We start from the raw sequence: 21008 nt of genomic DNA, 5'->3' as shown, positions 1-21008 counted from the left end.
GGAATTCCCAATACTGATGTTTTAAAATAAAACTTACATTATTCTTTTAAACGTGCTCCTGGCTCTGAATACTGCTCTGATTTGATGCCCATTCTCACCCGCATATCAGCACACAGACAAGCAGGCTCGCCAATCCTCGTGGCTCAATCCCATGTCCCCCACAGATTTTGTGCTAGTGCCACATACTTTATGCTTAAATGTCATTTACTGAGTACATATTTTCTTTGCAATAATAAAATGGAGAAATATTAGAGATTTAATTGTCTATGACTATAAGGATTCATTTATCAATTGTTATAACTACAGAATGGATCAAAACCAAACTTATAATTCTTTAAAAATTGTATTTGGGAATTCCCTGGCGGTCCAGTGGTTAGGACTCTGCACGCTTTCACTACCATGGACCCGGGTTCAATCGCTGGTCAGGGAACTAAGATCCTGCAAGCCACATGGCACAGCTAGATAGATAGATAGATAGATAGATAGATAGATAGGTGGTATTAAAGATGCATTTCTCAATATATCTGGGCTTTAAAGAAAACCACACAATTATTGTATTATATTGATGATCACTGCTGGGAACAGTAGGCAAAGTGCTGGGTCAGCCCTGAGAAACCTTGTTCCCACTCAGAAGAAGGAAGGGTAGAAGAAATGCTAAAACTCCTTCCAGTTTTAGTCATCTTTTAGTGGGAATTATCTGTTAGTGGGAAATTTTATTGGTTCTCCTTGAATTTAGTCTCAAACTTTTACTTAGAAATCACTTGATCTAGAAGAGGATTTGATGTCTAGTCAGTAGTAAGTCAGGTTCACAGTGCCAGTGTTTTCACTCTTCCTTTGTTTCATGCTCCATCTTGACATTTGCATCCCCAAAAGCAGCCCAGTTGAGTGGGTGAGAGAGAGGCTGTTGAGAAAGGGGAGGAGGGAGGAGGTGGCAGATCAGCTTTTAGAAAGATTCCATGGGCAAGTGGAGACTCTGATGGTGGTTTTTTTGAAAACTGATGTTGGGTGTGATGTGGATGCTGTATGACCCAGCTGTGACCTCCCTTACCCTTGAAAGTCACTCTCAAGAAAGGGAAGCAGTGCCTAGTACTAATGAATTTTGAAAATCAGAAGCTTTGGTATTTTAAATTTTTATTATGGAAAATGACAAACTTTCTGAAAATTAATTCACAGCCAGCCTTGTTCCATATTCCCCACCCGCCCCATCTGCTCCCATCCAGATCCAGACATGTCATTCCCTGTTTTGGCATGCGTCTCTAAAGATAGGGACTCTCTTTTAGTATATAAGCACAATACCACTGTTACAGTTTTAAAAATAAACAATAATTCTTTTAGTTAGTTTTTGGCTGCGTTGGGTCTTCGTTGCTGTGCACGGGCTTTCTCTAGTTGCGGGAGTGGGGGCTACTCTTCGTTGCAGAGCACAGGCTCTAGGCACACGGGCTGCAGTAGTTGTGGCACGTGGGCTCAGCAGTTGTGGCTCGCGGGCTCTAGAGTGCAGGTTCAGTAGTTGTGGCGCACGGGCTTAGTTGCTCCGCGACATGTGGGATCTTCCCGGACATGGGCTCGAACCCATGTCCCCTGCATTGGCAGGTGGATTCTTAACCACTGCGCCACCAGGGAAGTCCCAACAATAATTCTTTTATACCCAGTGTCTCCTTAGGGTTCAAATCATCTGTATATTTTTTTTAATGGTGGTATTCAATAAAATATACATAATATAAAGTTTACCATTTTAAAGTATGTGGTTCAGTGCCATTAAGTACATTCACAGTATTTTGAAGCCATCACCTCTAACTAGTTGAAAAGCATTTTCATCACCCCAAAAGGAAATCTCACACCCATTAAGCAGTTACTCCCCATTTCCCACTTACCTCAGTCCCTGGTAACCACTAATGTACTTTACATCTCTGTGGATTTACCTGTACTGGATATTTCCTGTGAATGGAATCGTATGAATTGTGGCTCTTCTTAGCTGGCCTCTTAGCACAATGTTTTGAGGTTCATCCATGTTGTAGCATGTGTACATCATTCCTTAGCTAAATATGTTTCCATTTTGTTTATTCATTCATAAGTTGATGGGCATTTGGGTTGTTTCCACCTTCTGGCTATTGGGGATATTGCTGCTATGACATTCATATACAAGTATTGGTTTGAGTCCTTGTTTTCATTTCTTTTTGGTGTATACCTAGGAGTGAAATTACTGAGTTGTATGGTAATTCTCTGTTAATTTATTGAGTAGCCACCAAACTGTTTTCCTCAGCAGCCACAACAATTTTCCATTCCATCCTCAATGATGTGCAAAGGTTCTGATTTGTCCATATCCTCACTTGGTATTTTCTCCTTTTTTTTTTGATCATGGCCATCTTACTCTTTTTTTTTTTTTAAGAATTTCTTTCTTTCTTTCTTTCTTTCTTTCTTTCTTTCTTTCTTTCTTTCTTTATGGCTGTGTTAGGTCTTCGTTTCTGTGCGAGGGCTTTCTCTAGTTGCGGCAAGCGGGGGCCACTCTTCATCGCGGTGCGCGGGCCTCTCACTATCGTGGCCTCTCTTGTTGTGGAGCACAGGCTCCAGACGCACAGGCTCAGTAGTTGTGGCACACGGGCTTAGTTGCTCCGCGGCGTGGGATCTTCCCAGGCCAGGTCTCGAACCCGTGTCCCCTGCATTGGTAGGCAGACTCTCAACCACTGCGCCACCAGGGAAGCCCCGGCCATCTTACTCTTAATTGTGGTTTTGATTTGCATTTTCCCCATGACTAATGGTGTTGAGCATCTTTTCATGTGCTTGTTGGTTATTTGTATAGCGTCTTTGAAGAAATGTCTAAATCCTTAGACTTTTTTTCTAAATTGGGTTGTTTGTTGTTGAGTTATAGGAGCTCTTTATATATTCTGGATACTAAGTCCTGATCAGATACAGGTTTCCCCTGCTATCCAAAGTAGAGGGTTCCTGTGAAACCTAACAGATGCACAAAATGAGTCAAGGTAGAGCACAGACACTCAGAGACACAGTTCAGAGCTCTGGCAGCTTGATGCTGAGATGGAGTATGGTTCCTGGGGAGGAGCTTGGCGATGTCACTCACTGCTTGGGGTGCTGCTGCCTCTCTAATGGCTCGCTGCAAAACGAATGGTAAACGCTATTTTTGCTTTTTTTTTTTTTAAAAGCTATGTAAGCTTTTTTTTTTTAATTATTTATTTATTATTTATTTTTGGCTGTGTTGGTCTTCGTTTCTGTGCGAGGGCTTTCTCTAGTTGCGGCAGGCGGGGGCCACTCTACATCGCGATGCGCGGGCCTCTCACTATTGCGGCCTCTCTTGTTGCGGAGCACAGGCTCCAGACGCACAGGCTCAGTAGTTGTGGCTCACGGGCCTAGTTGCTCCGCGGCATGTGGGATCTTCCCAGACCAGGGCTCGAACCCGTGTCCCCTGCATTGGCAGGCAGATTCTCAACCACTGCGCCACCAGGGAAGCCCTATTTTTGCTTTTTGCCTTTCTCCATAAAAGTGAAAATCCTCTTCAGATTTCTTCCCATTATCAAAAATGGGTACTAATGTAGGTCTTTCATAAAAGTGAAGTGGCATAAAGGGAACTTTTGCAAAGGGGGGTGTGGGGGGATACCTGTATATGATTTGCAGATATTTTCTTCCATTCAGTGGGTTTGTCTTTTCACTTTCTTGATAGTGTCTTTAATGCACAAAAGTTTTTAATTTTGATGAAGTCCAGTTTATTTTCCCTTTTGTTTCTTATGCTTTTGGTGTCATATGTAAGAATTCATTGCCAGATCTGAGGTCATGAAGACTTACACTTAGACCCCTGTGTTTTCTTCTACTAAGAGTTTTATAGTTTAGCTCTTATGTTTAGGTCTTTGATGCATTTTGAGTTAATTTTTGTATATAATGCGAGGGCCCGGCTTCATTGTTTTGCATGTGGAGATCCAGTTGTCCCAGCACCACTTGTTGAAGAGACTGTTCTTTCCCCGTTGAATGGTCTTGGCTCCACTGTTGAAAATCTGTTGACCTCAGATGTATGCATTTATTTCTCTCAGTTCTATTTCATTGAATTTCGTGTCTACCCTTATGCCAACACCACACCGTTTTGACTACTGTAGCTGTGTAGGAAGTTTTGAAATCCGGAAGTGTGAGTCCACCATTCTTTTTTTTTTTTAAGTTGGAAGATGTTTACATTTATTTTTACTTTCCCACATCACCAATCATGGGTATGAGTGGCTTGTATCTCCATCCGGAAAACATAGCACTATCAAGTTACTATGATATCCAGTGGAAAACTCAATCTTTGGTCACAGCATAAAGAGCGAGTCCACCATTCTTTTTCAAGAATGTTCTGACTATTCTGGATACCTTACAATTCCATGTGAATTTTAAGATCAGCTTTTCCATTTCTGGGGGAAAAAATGGGATTTTGATAGGGATTGCATTGAATCTGTAGATTACTTTGGGTAGTATTGCCATCTTAATGATACTAAGTTCTCTAGTCCTTGAGCGTGGAATGTCTTTGCATTTATTTAGGTCTTCTTTGATTTCTTCAACAATGTTTTATAGTTTTCAGTATATAAGTCTTGCAGTGTTTAAGTCTTGGTTAAAATTCTTCCTATTTTATTTCTTTTGAATGTTTTTCTAAATGGAATTGTTTTCATAATTTTCTTTTGAAATTGTTCATTGCTACTGTATAGAAATACAACTGATTGTTTTGCATGTTGATCTTGTATCCTGCAAGTTGGCTGAATTCAAAAACTAATACTAATTGATTGTATTACTTTTTGATTAGGGGGTTTCCTTATGTCGATTTGTTAGGATTTTCTGTATATAAAGATTATGTCATCTGCCAGTAGAGATAGTTTTACCTCCTTTCCCACTTGGATGCCTTTTATTCCCCTTTCCTGCCCAGCTGCCCTGGTAGGACTCGAATGCAGTGTTGACTAGCAGTGGCAAAGCGGGCATCCTTGTCTTGTTCCTGATCTTGGGGGAAGCATCCAGTCTCTCACCATTGAAGCTGATAAACTGTGGGTTATCATACATGTTACTATGTTGAGGACTTTTCCTTTTATTCCTGGTTTGCTGAGTAGTTTTATCATGAAAGGGTGTTGAATTTTGTCACATACTTTTTCTGTGTTAAGATAGTCGTGTGGGTTTTCTCCTTTAGTCTATTAAAACAGTGTATTCCATTGGTTGAACTCAACATGCTCTGGCCACTTTTCAGCCTCTTCCGCACTGGACCACAGTTCTGGTCACAGGTACTCAGTCCATTTTTGTGGAGACTCTGCTAGCCTAGACCTCCATCTTGTGGGGCAGTGGTCTCGGGAGGAAAGGTGTCTTCACCCTGTAGACAGTGTCCTCGTATGACCAGCGTTTCACCTGTTGTCCTAAATAGTCTCCCCTGTGCTCACAGGTATTACTCCTTCTCACAGAAAGTGGCCCCAGCCTCCAGCCTGTGCTGCCCTGGGGTCCAGGCCCTGCTAGGTGTTAAGGAGGTTGAAAGGGTTTTGTGGGAGCCTTCTCCATCTGCCCGGTGGTGTGCTCTGTTGACTTACCCCAGCGTCCTCCGGGAACCACTTGCAGGTTGTGGTAGCAGCAGGCAGAGCGCCCGCCGTACCAGCACCGTCTTCCGCTGGCGCAAGGGGGGGAGCTGCTTGGACTTGGCGGGGCGCGGCCGGGTTAGCAGTGAGGCAGCGCCGCCTCCTCCGGGGCATCATTCTGCCTCTGCATCTGCAACACCCACCCCGTGTGAGGCTGCTGCTCTGTGGGACTCCTGGTAGGTGGTCCCACACACTTGAGCCTGTATCCGTGGATTCCATATTTGCAGATTTCTTGCAGATTACTGAAATTTACTTACAACTCCCAGATCAATACTCATTGTATTGATTTCACAGTCCTTTGCAGGCTTGTGCAGAGCAGCAAAGTATTCGAGTTCAGCATGCTGGTTCCTGGCCGAGCACAACTCGGCAGTGCCCCTCCTCCTCATTTCAGCTCCCACTGTGAACACGTGTCCTACTCACTGTTTCTTAGGGCCACATTTTTCATGTTTTGTAATTTTTGTTGGTGGTTTTGCTGTTTTGTTTTTTTATAAAACTCTATGTATGTATATATGTATGTATGGCTGCATTGGGTCTTCGTTGCTGCGCGTGGGCTTTCTCTAGTTGTGGTGAGCGGGGGCTACTCTTCACTGTGGTGCACAGGCTTCTCATTGCGGTGGCTTCTCTTGTTGCGGAGCCTGGGCTCTAAGCGCGCGGGCTTTAGTGGTTGCAGCACGCAGGCTCAGTAGTTGTGGCGCAGGGGCTTAGTTGCTCCGCGGCATGTGGGATCTTCCTGGACCAGGGCTCGAACCCGTGTCCCCTGCATTGGCAGGTGGATTCTTAACCACTGCACCACCAGGGAAGTCCCGGTTTTGCTCTTTAAAGTGGACTCTGAGCATGGTTCTGAAAAGGCCTGGAGTGTTCTAGGCACAGAAGGCTGTGACGTGCCTTATGGAGAAAGTACAGGCATGAGTTCAGTGTTAATGGATCAACAGTATAGATTAAGTCGTCTTTAATCAAAAACCACATAAAACAAGGTATGTGTTGATCAGTTGACAAGCCCTACTCCGTGTTTCCCCGGGACAGCAGCTCAGCACCTGCCAGCTTGGTATCCCACCTGGTATGGCTCAGCTTTGGGCACTGATTCACTCACAGCCGTGTCAGGCATCTCTTAGGAGCAGTGGTGCTGGGCTGTAGCAGGAAATGTGTCCACGCGTTATGGTTGGACAGGAGTTGAGTCTCTGCCTGAGTGGAGAGTGCATCCCAGGACACAGCCAAGAAACTGGGTAGGACAGCGCATTGGCAGGGAGACCTGCAGGGCCAGGGGCTGCTGGTGTGGGAAGCGGGCAAGCTGGGGGACCGAGTGTCCAAGCCTAAGATGGGTATTTCAGGGCTTCCCTGGTGGCGCAGTGGTTGAGAATCTGCCTGCCGATGCAGGGGACACGGGTTCGAGCCCTGGTCTGGGAAGATCCCACATGCCGCGGAGCAACTAGGCCCGTGAGCCACAATTACTGAGCCTGCGCGTCTGGAGCCTGTGCTCCGCAACAAGAGAAGCTGCGATAATGAGAGGCCCGCGCACCGCGATGAAGAGTGGCCCCCGCTTGCCGCAACTAGAGAAAGCCCTCGCACAGAAACGAAGACCCAACACAGCCATAAATAAATAAATAAATAAATAAATAAGCCCAAAGTTTAAAAAAAAAAAAAAAAATGGGCATTTCAGGGGCATTCACAGCCACAAGGAGGCTTCAGGGGATCAGCCGGGAGGCCATGCCACCATCCAGGTTGGAGCTGCTGGCCTCTGCCTGTGTGCGCAGACAGTGCTGATTAGATGGGTGGGGGGCGAGAGGGGTCAGGATGGTGCCTGGCGTCCCCTTGGAAGGTGACCCTGGAGTTGAGTCACCCTCCTGCTGAGGCACCATTTGACTTGAGGGCAGAGTACCCCCAACGGGAACATGGTGCTCTCCCTGCTCTCTGGGCACTTACGTGGCCTCGAGAGAGAGCCCCGGTGCAGCACATTGTCACAGCTGCCCTCTCACCCTTGGGAAAGGAAGCCTGTCTCCCCAGGCATGTGTGTTGAGCTCCAGTTACTGCCACCATGGGCATGAGGAGGGCACGGAAAGGAAAGCCTGGCATTTTGATGCCCAGTGTTCATGGGAAGTGGAGAGGTAGGATGAGTCCAGCTGTGAGGTGGGCTCTTGGCCCTGGCCTCAGTCACAGGTGCACATGTGTGGTTCACTAGCATGGTTATGGCTGTGATATTTCTTCAACGACTCCTCATCATTTTGGTCGGATATGGAGTCTTGGGCGGACGCCATGCTTAGGTGGCGTCCCACCTGCTCACTGTGGCCTGAGTGCCCCTTTGCACTCTTCCTGCTGAGATTTCTCCTCTGCCCACTCCTCAGTCTCCCTCACTGTCCTGGTCCTTTCCTTTTCTTTCTGTCACCTTTCTTAAGGGTTTGCAGTTCACAGTTAGCGGAAGACCCTGCTCAGCCTGGCCTAGGAACCACGCCATGCCTGCTTGGGAATCTGGGACCCAGGCTCCACCCACATCCCTGCCTCCCGGACAGCAGGCCCTGCTCGCTGCTGCCCTGCCCCAGCGCACCAGCCCCTTCTTCCAGTCACATCATTTTTCAGGCTTTGACCGTTTGCACTGATCTACCGTTAACTCCATTCTGCTCTGATTCTACAGCCACTACATCCTCCTGAAATAGCATTTATTCAAGCCAGAATTTTGTGGGGCATCTTTTAGACTAGCCAGGGCTCTGGGTCTCTGCCATGGACTGCAGCAGTGAAGTGTGTGTCCTGCTGGAAGAACCCAGGCTCCGTGGCAGTGCTGCCCCAGCGCCACACATGCCCTTATTCATGAAAGTGACACAGCAGTCGTTCTTGAGAGATGACACTGGAGGTGGTCAGAGGCCCCATGTTAACCAGGGTCCAGCTGCTGGTCCATTTGTTCCCTAAAGGCATGGCCACATGAAATCTTCCTACACAAAAGCCTACTGGGACTTCCGATTGGAATGGTGTTGAACCTGGAGGTGAGAGTGGGGACACTGGCATCCTGGCAGTGTCAGAGCTCCCCTTTCTTTGACCTCAGTCTGTGTCCCGTGGCTTCCTGTCTCTTTCATTTTGTAGACCCTCCCTCATCTCTTCACTTAGCTTCAAGTTTCATTTCTTGAGAGGAAATTCTGTAATCCCCCTGTGCCAGCTAAAGCGGTATGTTAAAATATCTAAAGTTATAAAGCTTGGTGTAAACTCCTTATACTTATAGCTCTTATGCAGCATGCAGAGCAAACTGTCATGAGTTGCAGCAGCCGTAACGTCTAGTTACTAACATCAGTGTGGCGGGACAGCACGCGTGTCACTGCTGGGACTCAGGCATGCTCAGGAGACAGGGTCGCTGTTCCTGGCTCTTTGTGCACATATCTTTCTCCATCTGGCCACCTGCTGCCATGGTCCTAAACCTCCCTCGGGGCACGAGGGCATGGGGTGGGAGGGCAGGGGTCTTCCTGGACAGGATGCTGCTTCTCCAGTTCACTGTGCCTCCTCCAGCACACATCCCACCCCCCACTCACCCCCACCCCCCTCCACGTGGAATAGCTCCAGGCTCCTCCCAGCCCAGGCCTGCTTTCCCCATTGGAGGAAGCAGCACTTCCAGGTGTGGGACGACCAGTTTGCCTGGTTGTGCAGAGCACGAGGCAGGTGAGATCAGAGGTGGTAGAGACCCTTGTGCCCAGTGAGAGCCCCATGAGGAGGAAGGGCCCCTCTGTGATGAAGACTGGCGAGAAGAAGGGCTCGGGTGGAGGGGTGTGGGGAAGCCGGCCCAGGGCTCGCAGAGCTCCCTCCCAACAGGCTCGGGAGAAGGTGTGTGGCTCAGATGCAGGCTGGGCTTGCTGCACCCCGATCCCCTTCTGGGTGTGGGGACTCTGCATCGGGGAGAAGCCGGCAGTGGCCCGTGGGCCAAAACAGCAAAGCCATCTGCTCTGTGCCCCACCTCTGCCTCAGTCCCTTTACCCCCTCCCGCTTCAGCAAGACAGCACACGCCTGGAAGCAATAAACAGATGCCGGCTGTTCAGAAAAAGACTCACTGTTCACACGGTTAACGTGTGGTGGGGTTTCTGATCCCCAGGGGTCTGGCGGGGACGAGGGTCCACCCAGAAGCACGGGCGCTGACTCACTGTCTCTCCACAGCAGCGGCGAGTCCCTTGCACATGCTGGCGACACACGCCTCAGCGTCGGCCTCCCTGCCCACCAAGCGCCAGAACGGCGACCCGGCGGAGCAGCCAGAGCTAAAGCGGGTCAAGACAGAAGATGGCGAGGGCCTCGTCATCGCCCTGAGCATGGATGCGCCGCCGGCAGCCGTGCGGGAGAAGGGCGTCCAGAACTAGCGGCCGGGAGAGTGTTTCTCACTTTAACGTCAACTCTGTGGTGCCAAAAGGAGACACTGCCTCTCACCGACGCTCAGAGCGCGTTCCCTCGGTGGGTAGAGGGCCCTGCGGTTGGACTTCACCTCAGCACTGGAAACACAAACCCAGGTGGCCTTAAAACTCCTTTATTTAAAGACTGAAGTCACCCCTGAACAAAACCACACGCAGCAAAGCTGGGCTCCGGCAGTGTCTCCCCGCCCAGCGCGCAGCTTAGCTCCGAGTAGATACTCTCAGTCCTTCCGAGGGAGGACGGACCCGGTGCGAGCGGGCCTGCTGGGCCAGAGCCACCCCGCCGCCAGTAGACAAGACAGTATTTTGTTGTTCACATGTGGAATTAGAATATTTTGAGGTGTACTTTCTTTCTTTACAAAATAATGGGGTCTTTGACATTTCAGATCACTCCATTTCTACTCTGGTAATTTTGGAATCACACAGGACCTTTTGTGTGGATTTCATTTGGGGAGAAGAAACAAAGTAGTTTTGTTTGTTTTTGTTGTTTGTTTTCAGCCTATGGAATGATTTACTTTTGTCTGTCCTGTTTAAGTTAAATGGAGCTACTTGACATCTACAAATTTCCCACGTTAGAGCAGTTACCTGATGAATTTAATCCACCTCCATTTCCGTGTGTAAGACGGACAGACACACAGACGGACACCCGCGGGCCACTTGTAACCCTGACGGAAAGAGCTGCCAGGCTCGCGGAGCTGCACTTACCCATTTCTCTTTCTTGCTACTTTTTGTTGTTTGTTTCTTTGTGTTGACTTTGTCCCTGGCATAATTTTCCACTCTAAGTAAAACAAGTCTCCTATGTATTGTGTATGTTTAAAACAACAGAACTATTACTTCTTCATTTGGAAAAAAAGATTCAATCTTTTATCACACACCCTTTTCAAACAAACATCATCACAGATCTCTCCGTGGCACGTTCGCTATTTTAGGTGCCGTCACCAGCTCTCGGCATCGTCCGACCAGCCGGCCACCCGATGATGGTGCGGTTTGCCCCCCTCATGGCAGGAGCAGCTGCTGGGGTGGAGCAGAAGCTGCCTGTTAATACAAGGGTCTTGGAAGCAGGCGCCCTCCGTCCGGGTAAGCATTGGACACACCTAGGTTGCTTTCTGATTTGTAATAGGAAATTCCCCTCAACCTTTTAGAACTGAATTCAGTACTAAGGCTGACTTCTCTCCTACAAAAAATAAAAGCGAAAGGAAAGGAAACAAAGGTGAGAGAATGAGAAGTAGGAGGCCCGCACGGCCTCAGCCCATGTTCCTCCAGAAGAAAGCCACTCACCTTTCCAGAGGGTTCTGGGGGTCAGAGCTGAGCAGCATGCAAACAGAAAGAGGGCTTTGGCCTTATTGTGAATTTTTAAATGTCATCATAACATTATTTATTTAAATGTAGTTATTTTGGTATTTAATTTTTTTTTAAAGAGAGGAAAAAAACCCCTGTATTTTCCTGGTGGAATGAAACAGCTCAGAATGGTATATTTAGGCAATTTTAAAACATTTATTATTTACCTAAAGACCAAATATGATAAACCTGTTCTAAGTATTGTGTGTCAATCCACGGTATGGAGCTGTCACAATGTTGTTGCAGATGATGCATATTAAAAATTATGAAATTACTGCACACTAGCTGGATTTATAACTCAGCCATTTAAAAAATAAAAACGAAACCATCATGTGAATGAGACCACGTGTGTGACAGTAGCAAAATCTAACTTGCAGACTGAAGCACGGATGGATCAGAGCACCTCAGGGCAGCAATCTGCATCTCCCAGGCACTTTACAGATACCTTGGAATGTATATTTTTTTTCTTTTTACTCAGAAGGTTTGCAATTTGCAAAATAATTCAGATCTGCTGTGTCCTACATGTGGGGTCAGGTCACTCCACTGAGTGCTCCAGACCTCTCAGTCATAGCCACTGCAGCCCCCTAACCGTGAGCTCTGGGGAGGTGAGTGGACAAGACCACCCTGATGGGGAGATGGCCTGGGCAACACTAAGCAAATGCCTTGTGCGTCCTCCAGGAGACGCATCTCCACAACCGTCCAGAAAGACTCGGGTAGATTTTCCCTGCGTAAGCCCAGTCCATCAGTTGATTATTTCTGAGCCTAAAATGTAGACTTCTTTATGGGTCTGGAGGGATTTCTGCTTGGTTTATAGGTAAGAAAAGTACCCTGTTCTCAAACTTAAAGAAGGGAGAAGGATAGTTTTTGCTGCTAGGAGCTAGAGCATGCCTTTTTCAAAGGTGGGGCATTCTCTTTCCTTTTTCCTTCTGTCTTATTCAGTTGGCTCATTCATTGGTACATAGGAATTTAAGAATATCAAGGAGAGGGCAGGGAAAGGAAAACAGATTAACAAACTACCATGTCCTGGGCACTTAAAAAAAATTTTTAATTTAGCTTTGAATCCCCAGGAGCCCTTCAACACCCAGGAGTCATGAGCTTGTGTCCTTGTGGCCCCTCTTGATGCCTGGTGCTACATCAACAGTCACATTGCACTTCACTCCCACCCAGCTGTCCACTGGTGGTTCCTAAGTGTCTCATTTCAAAAAGTCTCTGCTTTGACCTTTGCCAAACTTCTGAGCTCCCTCAGGGACTAGAAATTTCATTTCAGCAGCTTCGCCCTGAACCAGACAAAAATACAAAAGGGAAACTCACACGTGATCCAAGTGATGTGGCACATCCCAAGCTGTCTGTGAATGGTTTTTGGATTGATCTTCCTCTCACGTCAGTTGAGTCTCCACTCGGACAGTTGAGCTCCTTAAATGCATCACACCTCTCATCGTCCTCTCCTAGAACAACAGAGTAGGCGGGGTCACGGTCAGAAGGGGGTGGGGCGTGTCAGGACTTGGGATTTCTGTGCTATGTTACACAAGGAGACAAGTGACAATCTTCAAGTCCTAACCTCCACTATTCTAGAAGGTATAGTGGTGATTTGTGTGCAAAGATTTGAAATTTTAAAAGTACCAAGTTCCTGAAATTCAATAAAATATTTTTATTAATTTTAATTGAATACAGAGTATCATTGTCATTTTGATAAGCTTAAGCAGGCACTGCTTTTTTGCTTTTTTTAAATGCTCTTTGAGCACGCCAAAGGCCTAAAGCACTGGAGCGAATATTCGAAGGAGCTGCTGTGAGGACAGCAGTTCAGCCTTCTTGACTCCACCAGAAGAAAGGGGGCATTGAGTGTTTGCATGTGAAAAGGGCATTGGGTCACAGGCAGCGGTAACAGTCTTGCTGGCTTTCAGTCCATCATGTTAGAGTTTTCAAACTTAACTTTGAGGTTCTGGTTATAGCTGCCATTTCTTCTGCAGACTTGCTCCTCAGCCTGAGAAAGATCATTGCAAACAGCCTGAGATACATCCTCCCATGAGATGAAATTCTTGTCTAAATAGGCACATGGGTATTCAAGTCCCCACACTGTTAACACTTGGATTGTCCAGCTACTAGCAAGTCTGTGGTATGGATTGCTGATGTCCTGAGGGGTAGTAAGAGGAAGGAGGAATACTGAAATGACATGAAGTCCCCTTTGGGAGCTAAAGGAAGCTCAAGCACAGAGTTCACGTGGAGTTTTGTTCTTGACATTGATGCCCTAGTGTAAAAACAGTTCTATTAGCATAAAAGAACTGCTCTTTGTGTACTGAGACTCTCTCTCCTAACAAAAGGGAGCATTCCTAAATGTTTTTTACAGATCTGTTGTCCATGTTGTTAGTTTTTTTAACAAATGTACTTATTTTATTTTATTTATTTTTGGCTGCGTTGGGCCTTCGTTGCTGCACGCAGGCTTTCTCTAGTTGCGGTGAGCGGGGGCTGCTCTTCGTTGCGGTGCACGGGCTTCTCATTGCAGTGGCTTCTCTTGTCACGGAGCACAGGCTTTAGGCGCGGTCCATTTTGTATTAATAGATGCTTTAAAGTGCATTAGGTCTTACCTCCCCCTTCTCACTCAGGAAAAGCTCCTCTGGTAATTCATTAGGGTCACCTTGTTGAAGTTAAACTGAGTCAAATAAGAGCTATCCTACAGGATAACCTACCTTTACCCAAGAAAAAGATGTTGAAGGCAGGAGGCCTTCAGGTATAGGAAACAATTCAGTAACTCTGATAAGAGGTCTTGCATGTAGCAAAAGCCATGTTAGTTATTGCGGGGAGGCCCACATTTAGGCCACATTTCGTCTGTAAGGAAGACATGGGGAATTCCCTGGTGGTCCAGTGGCTGGGACTCCAAGCTTCCACTGCAGGGGGTACAGGTTTGATCCCTGATCAGGGAACTAAGATCCCGCATGCCACGCAGCACAGCCCAAAAAAAAAGGAAGACATTGGGGCATGTCATGAAGCTATGTGCAGTTGCCATATGGTAAGTTCAGGCCTAAATATAGGAGGTGAAAGAACCCACAGTATGTAGTGATTTAAACTGTAGCCTGTTGGCCAGCACTCACCGTAGGTCTCTGTGGAATACTGCCTCTTGTTGTTACCCCTCCATGTTTACATCCATAGCAATACAAAATTAGATTTTAACATGGGTCTCTCAGGTGATCTCTGATGAGATGACTAAACCTGTGGGCACAAAATTTCTGATTTTAGAAATGTCTTTCTGAGGTCTCTGCCCTGTGTCTCACCCATTGGCTGAATAAATAAAACAACTGTCACAGTCCTCTGAAAAAGAAATAGTAGCAAGGGAGTTAAAACTGGAAGAACAACCAACGTGGTGATTATTTTCCTGAATTTTTCTCCCCTCTTGTATCTCCTGATGTAGACTCCAGGACAGCCTGAATATCAGAACTGCATGTTAGGAATGAACATCAGAATACCCAAGAGAAGCCTTTCCCTCACAGGGGAAGGGGGCCCCCTGTGGGACACGTGGAGGGGAATCACAAAACTATACCTGTAAGCAGGAGCCCTGGAGACACTGAGGACTCAGAGAAGAGGAATTGGGAAAGGGGATTTTTCTAGTCCAAAGAAGTTGGGGGCAGGAGGGAGAAATACTTTTCTTTGGTCCCAAGGAGTGTGCAACGTCACAGGGAGGCTAAAGCCTGAGACTTAGCCAAGGGCCAGGAAAGCGGGTACCTAGGAGACAGGAAGATAGAGAAAGATTCTCTAGGGCTGTGTATGGCATCCTGGGCTCACCCTCAGCTGCACATGCCTGGAACTGACTGAGGAAGCAGAGCAAAGGCTTTATTAATTGAACTCCTGTGAAGAATGGCCCCAAATAGCACTGCAGAGCTTGGGAAACAATTGACTCCCAACAACTGACCCCAAACCACAACCCACAGAGGGCAGGTCAGCACATTTATTCTGAACCTAGCCAGGTTATTTGCCTGCTTAAAAAAAAAAAAAAGATTCTACATTCTCTACAGGATTTAAATAGGACTCAGAGATTCATAAAATGAACAATGTCCAGAATACAGTTCAAAATTACTCAGTGTACAAAGAGCCAGGAAAATCTCTTAAGGGGAAAGAAAAGAGATGTCAACTTAAGCATGTTGGAATAATCAGAAAAGGACATTAGCTTTCTATGGCTTTAATTATTGTAACCAAACTCCATGAAGTAAGGGCAAATGCTCTTGAACCGAAAGCTATAGAACTTAAAATTAACAAATGAAAAATTCGGTGGATCAACAGAAAAATGCTCGGAAACAAACAAACCTTAGCTTCAGGGACCTGTGGGACCATATAAAAAGATCTAATATACCCTCGGTTAATGAATTCATAGCAAGAGGAGAAAGACACTGGTGTTTTAAAAATAATAATAACAATGCCTAAAAATGTCCCAGATATAATTGTAAAGATTCACAAAGCTCCAGATAGGATAAACTCAAAGACCATGTCAAGACATATACCACTGGCTACTGAAACTGAAAACATTTTATCTTGAAAGCACCCAAAGAAAAGTGACTTATTGCATACAGAGTAACAATCTGAATACAAATTTCTCATCAGAAACCATGGAGGCCCTATGACTAGAAAATTTTTAAAGGGCTTAAGGTAACTGTCAATCTAGAATACTATATCCATAGAAAATATCAGGAGTGCAGATTAAAAGATATTCTTAGATGAAGGAAAACTAAGAATTCTTAACCAGTAGAGCTGCTCAAAAAGAAATGCTAAAGGACATTCTTCAGGCAAAAAGTAAATAATAGCAGAGAAACTTTGGAACTTCAGGAATGAAGGAAGAGTTCAACAGAAGTGGTAAATATCTGGGCAACTATAATAACTAGTTTTTCCTCTTAAATTCTTTAAAATATTCTAACTTTCCAATGTAAAAGTTTTAACATTGTCTATCAGGGTTTTCAGTGTATGTAAACTTAACACATATTGACAAAAGTACAATATAAAGGAGGAAGGCAAAGGTTTGTAGGTCTCTACATTTCTACATTGAAGTGGTAAAACATTCTGAAGTAGACTGAAAAGCTAGCTTTGTCTGTTGTAGTCACTAGTGCAATCACTAATACCAAACAAAGATAAAGGAAAAATCCAAAAGGTAAATTAAAATGGAATGCTAAAATATTTTTGAAATAACATGAAGGCAGAGAACAGGAAACCAAAGGGGAGGGGACAAGCAAAAAACAGTAATATGGTAGGATCTTATCAACAATTACATTAAATATAAATAGTCTAAATAGACCAATTAAGAGTGTGTCAGTTGGATCAAAAAATAAGACCCAACTTACTTTAAATAATATGGATAGGTTAAAAGTAAAAGGATAGAAAAAGTATATCCTGCGAAAACTCGAAAGTTGGAGTGACTATATTAATGTCAAAGTAGACCTCAGAATAAGGAAAATTATCATACATAAAGACATTACATAATGATACAGGGTCAACTTGCCAAGATGCACAACGGCCCTAGGGTTCCAAGCACCCAACAACAGTGCCTCAAAATAAATGAAGCAGGGACTTCGGTTTCAGGTTCCACGTGTAAGGAGCTGGGAAGTTGCCACTTCCTCCTAACACGTAAATAGTGCAACAGCCCAAAAATCAACAACTCATCTTGGAGCTAAGAGAGGTGAGGGTGCAGGGCAAACCACTACCCCCAAGACTGGAGAGACAGATGGGCGAACACAGGAGTGGAGATTACCACGGGGACCGGTGCCGGCCTACAAAAACCTACCCTGTGAGCAGTCAACTGCTGGACAACTCTGAGTTAATGCCCCAGGGGAACCCAGTCTTAGGGGTTCCCCACACTTTTGTACATTTTACTTCCAGAAGCTCAACCAGGTTCTCACAGAAAATACTGGAAAAAACCAGGGGATGGGAAAGGAACCGTGTTTGAAATAGACCAGAGCACTGTTCTTTTTTTTTTTTAAGGTTCTTTTTTGATGTGGACCATTTTTAAAGTCTTTATTGAATTTGTTACAATATTGCTTCTGCTTTATGTTTTTTGGGTTTTTGGCCATGAGGCATGTGGGATCCTAGCATTCCGACCAGGTATCAAACCTACACCCCCTGCATTGAAAGGTGAAGTCTTAACCACTGGACCGCCAGGGAAGTCCCTAGAGTACTGCGTTAGTAACAAGGCCTGCCTTCAGGAGAAAAGAGTTAACCAGGGCCTACCTGATCTAGAAGGGAAATTCCCAACCAGCCCACTCTAGCCACCCTGTCCCACCTAAGAGGGAAGAAAATCTGGGAAACTCTTATGCAGTTCATAGCCCAGAGGCACAGGCTCACTAAGACTGAGTGAGACCTGCCCATAGGACTGTACACCGCTGCCCTGCCCCACCCCCATCCCGCATCTTACCACGTCACTGAAGACCTGTGTACAGCAGCTCCTTTTATCCAGTACATCCTTTCCAGTTGTCAAGAAAAAATTACAAGGATTAACTAAAAGGAAAACAATTTGTAGAGACAGAGCAAGCATCGGAACGTGGCAGGGGTGTCGGTGTTATCAGACAGGATCTAAAACAACTAGGACTAATATGTTAAGGACTCTAATGGATAAAGTAGACAGCATGCAAGAACAAATAGGCGATGTAAGCATAGAGATGGAAATCCTTAAAAAGAACTATAAAGAGCATTGTAACAGAAATGTCTATGATGGGCTTGCTAGTCGACTGGACACAACTGAGGAGAGAATCTCTGCGCTTCAGGATGCATCAATAGAAACTTTCACAAGTAAAAAGCTAAGAGAAGAAAGACTGGGGAAAAAAAAAAAGAACATCCAAGGACCGGGGGGCAGCTACATAAGGTATAACCTATGTGTTACAGGAGTACCAGAGAAAATGGAAGTACCAGAAAGAAAGGAGCAGAAGAAATGTTTGAAACAAGAATGAATGAGAATTTCCCCCCAGATCCAGGAAGCTCAGAGAATACCAGTCAGGATAAATGCAAAAAACAAACAAAAAAACAACTACCTAGGCATAACATTTTCAAAAAACAAGGACAACAATACAAAACAATAACAGATGTGGTAGATATTAATCCAACTATATCAATAATCACTTTGAACATCAATGGTCTAAATATACCAATAAAAGACATAGATTGTCAGAGTGGATCAAAAAACAAGACAACTATATGTTGTCTACAAGAAACTTTAAATATAAAGACACTTAATATAGATTAAAAGTAAATTAATGGAGAAAAAGATACCATGCTAACACTAATCAAAAGAAAGCAGGAGGGGCTTCCCTGGTGGCACAGTGGTTGAGAATCTGCCTGCCAATGCAGGGGACACGGGTTCGAGCCCTGGTCCAGTAAGATCCCACATGCTGTGGAGCAACTAAGCCCGTGCGCCACAACTACTGAGCCTGCGCTCTAGAGCCCGCGAGCCACAACTGAGCCTGTGTGCCACAACTACTGAGCCTGCGTGCCACAACTACTGAAGCCTGTGCACCTGGAGCCTGTGCTCCACAACGAGAAGCCACCACAATGAGAAGCCCACGCACCGCAATGAAGACCCCAACACAGCCAAAAATAAAAACAAATAAATTGATAAAAAGAAAAAAAAAAAAAAGAAAGCAGGAGTAGTTTTTTGTTTTTTGTTTTGACGGTGACGCACGGCTTGAGGGGTCTTAGTTCCCTGACCAGGACTGAACCTGCGCCTCAGCAGTGAAAACACAGAGTCCTAACCACTGGGCCGCCAGGGAATTCCCAGGAGCAGTTACTTTATTTTCAGACAGAGCAGACTTCAAACCAAGGAAAGTTATCACTGATAAAGATGAGCATTTCATCATGATAAAAGGAGCAATTCTGCAAGATAATGTAACAAAATAAATGAAGCAAAAGCTGAAAGAACTAAAATAATAGATAAATCCACATTACATTTTGATACTTCAACAACACTCCTCTCTAGGTAATTGATAAAATAAGTAGACAGAAAGTCAGCAAGGCTATAGAAGCTCTGAGCAACACCAGTCAATGTAATTGTCATTGATAGAGCATTCTACTCAACAGAATACACATTCTTTTCAAATGCACATGGAACATGCACCAATATAGACCAAATCTTGGGTCATAAAACAAAACTTACAAGCTTTAAAGAATTAAAATCATACATAGTATGCTCTTTGACAATTAGGGAATTAAACTAGAAATCAATAATAAAGATATTTTTTAAATCCTCAAATGTTTGGAAATTAGACATATTTTGAAATAATCCATGATTCAAAGAGGAAGTCTTAAAGGGAATTAGAAAATAATTGTAACAGAATGAACATGAAAATATATCAAATTTGTGAAATGCAGCTAAAAGTGTTTATAGGGAATTTTATAGCACAAAGAAAACCTAAAATTCACTCATCTACAATTGTACCTTAAACTAGAAAAGAATGAATATAACCCATAGCAAATAATCAGCAAAAATTGAAAAAATAAATAAAATTAAGGAGAAAAAAAAATCAATGAAATCAAAGCTGATTCTTTGAAAAAAAAAAAAAATTAACAAATTAACTCCGGCTGGAATGACCGAGGAAAAAGAGAGGATACAAATGACCACTATCAGGAATGAGAGATGGGCTCTCTGTGATGAGCTCCGTTGCTCTACCTACCACCTATTCGCCCTGTTATGGAGGCAGTATTCCCACCCTGTGTACATGGGGGTGGCTGGATGCGACACTATGACACTGGCCAGATGAGATGAACGGTAGTTTATCAGTCACACATACTCACACGCGAGGACACTGCAAGCCAAGTAGGATCACATGGGCGTCACTTGGGAACACAGTGAACAACCTAGGGCTACAGGAGGCAGGCTTTGTAGTATCAAGAGTGGGGGACCCCGTTCCCATGGGAGGATGTGATTGTTTGAATAACCCCATGAGCTGGAAGGGAACTGAAAATGCTTACTCAGGGATAAGCAGGAACTGCACCTGTTCTGTTTGATAAGGAGAGTTGTTTGGCTGGGGGGCTTTATCCATGGAAGTAGAGTGGGTAGCGGAACTTGTAGTTAGGCCATTCCAGGCCTTCCCAGCTGAACCAAATGTTAAGGCAGCACGTAATACTGAACCTTAATTTCAGGCTTCATACCACATCCATATCTGTAAAAAGGATAATAAAGGAATCCTATGAAAAACTGTGCTCATAAATTTGACATCTTAGATGGAACAGACTAATTCCTTGAAATACACAAACTACCAAATTTACTAAAGAAATAGGTAGACTGAATAGACTTGTCAACAAATTGAATTTGTAATTCAAAACCTTCCAACATAGATAAGCTCCAGGAATTGTCCCCCCACCAAATCAACTACTGAGCTTGTAAGAACTGTCTGAATTAACTATTTTGGAACTATGGAGTCTAGGCAAACACTTGCAATATCCAGGGGGGTGCTCCATAAAGAAAGGCTGGTAAATTTCAGTGACTTTTGGCATTTCACGTAGCAACTACCATCCCCCATCATCCAGCCTTGTGGCAGGCAGCCATAGGGACAGCACCCCACGTTCCTGGTACAGCTTGCTGAAGCCAGGGTGGACAATAGGGACTTTTTCCTCCAAAAATTTGAGTTGTGTATTTTAATCTGCCTGGTGGTTTGCTGAGGGGCTGGTTCAGAATCTGGTCATTATTTCAACACCCACAACCTGAAGTAGCTTCCCTGGCAGCATGGGTCAGGTGATTTAAATGGGCAGAATAGCT

The 21008-nt window shown here is 45.0% G+C and overlaps 1 protein-coding gene across 2 annotated transcripts in view; it reads left to right on the top strand.

The window, feature by feature from the left end:
* The window catches only part of FOXK2 (forkhead box K2), a 72651-nt gene extending 59737 nt beyond the window's left edge, over positions 1–12914 (top strand). The window contains exon 9 of one of the 2 annotated variants that reach the window (XM_061175460.1): positions 9708–12914. In XM_061175460.1, the coding sequence (XP_061031443.1) occupies positions 9708–9904 (197 nt within the window). In that variant the 3' untranslated portion in view covers positions 9905–12914. The remainder of the gene's footprint in view (positions 1–9707) is intronic. The other variant, XM_061175461.1, reaches the window with a different exon arrangement.
* The last annotated feature ends 8094 nt before the right edge of the window (positions 12915–21008 follow it).

The sequence above is a fragment of the Eubalaena glacialis genome, chromosome 19 (assembly GCF_028564815.1).
Source record: "Eubalaena glacialis isolate mEubGla1 chromosome 19, mEubGla1.1.hap2.+ XY, whole genome shotgun sequence".
Taxonomy (NCBI): Eukaryota; Metazoa; Chordata; class Mammalia; order Artiodactyla; family Balaenidae; genus Eubalaena; species Eubalaena glacialis.
Note: the sequence above shows the minus strand (reverse complement) of the source record. Positions and strands in the feature narration are given on the sequence as shown.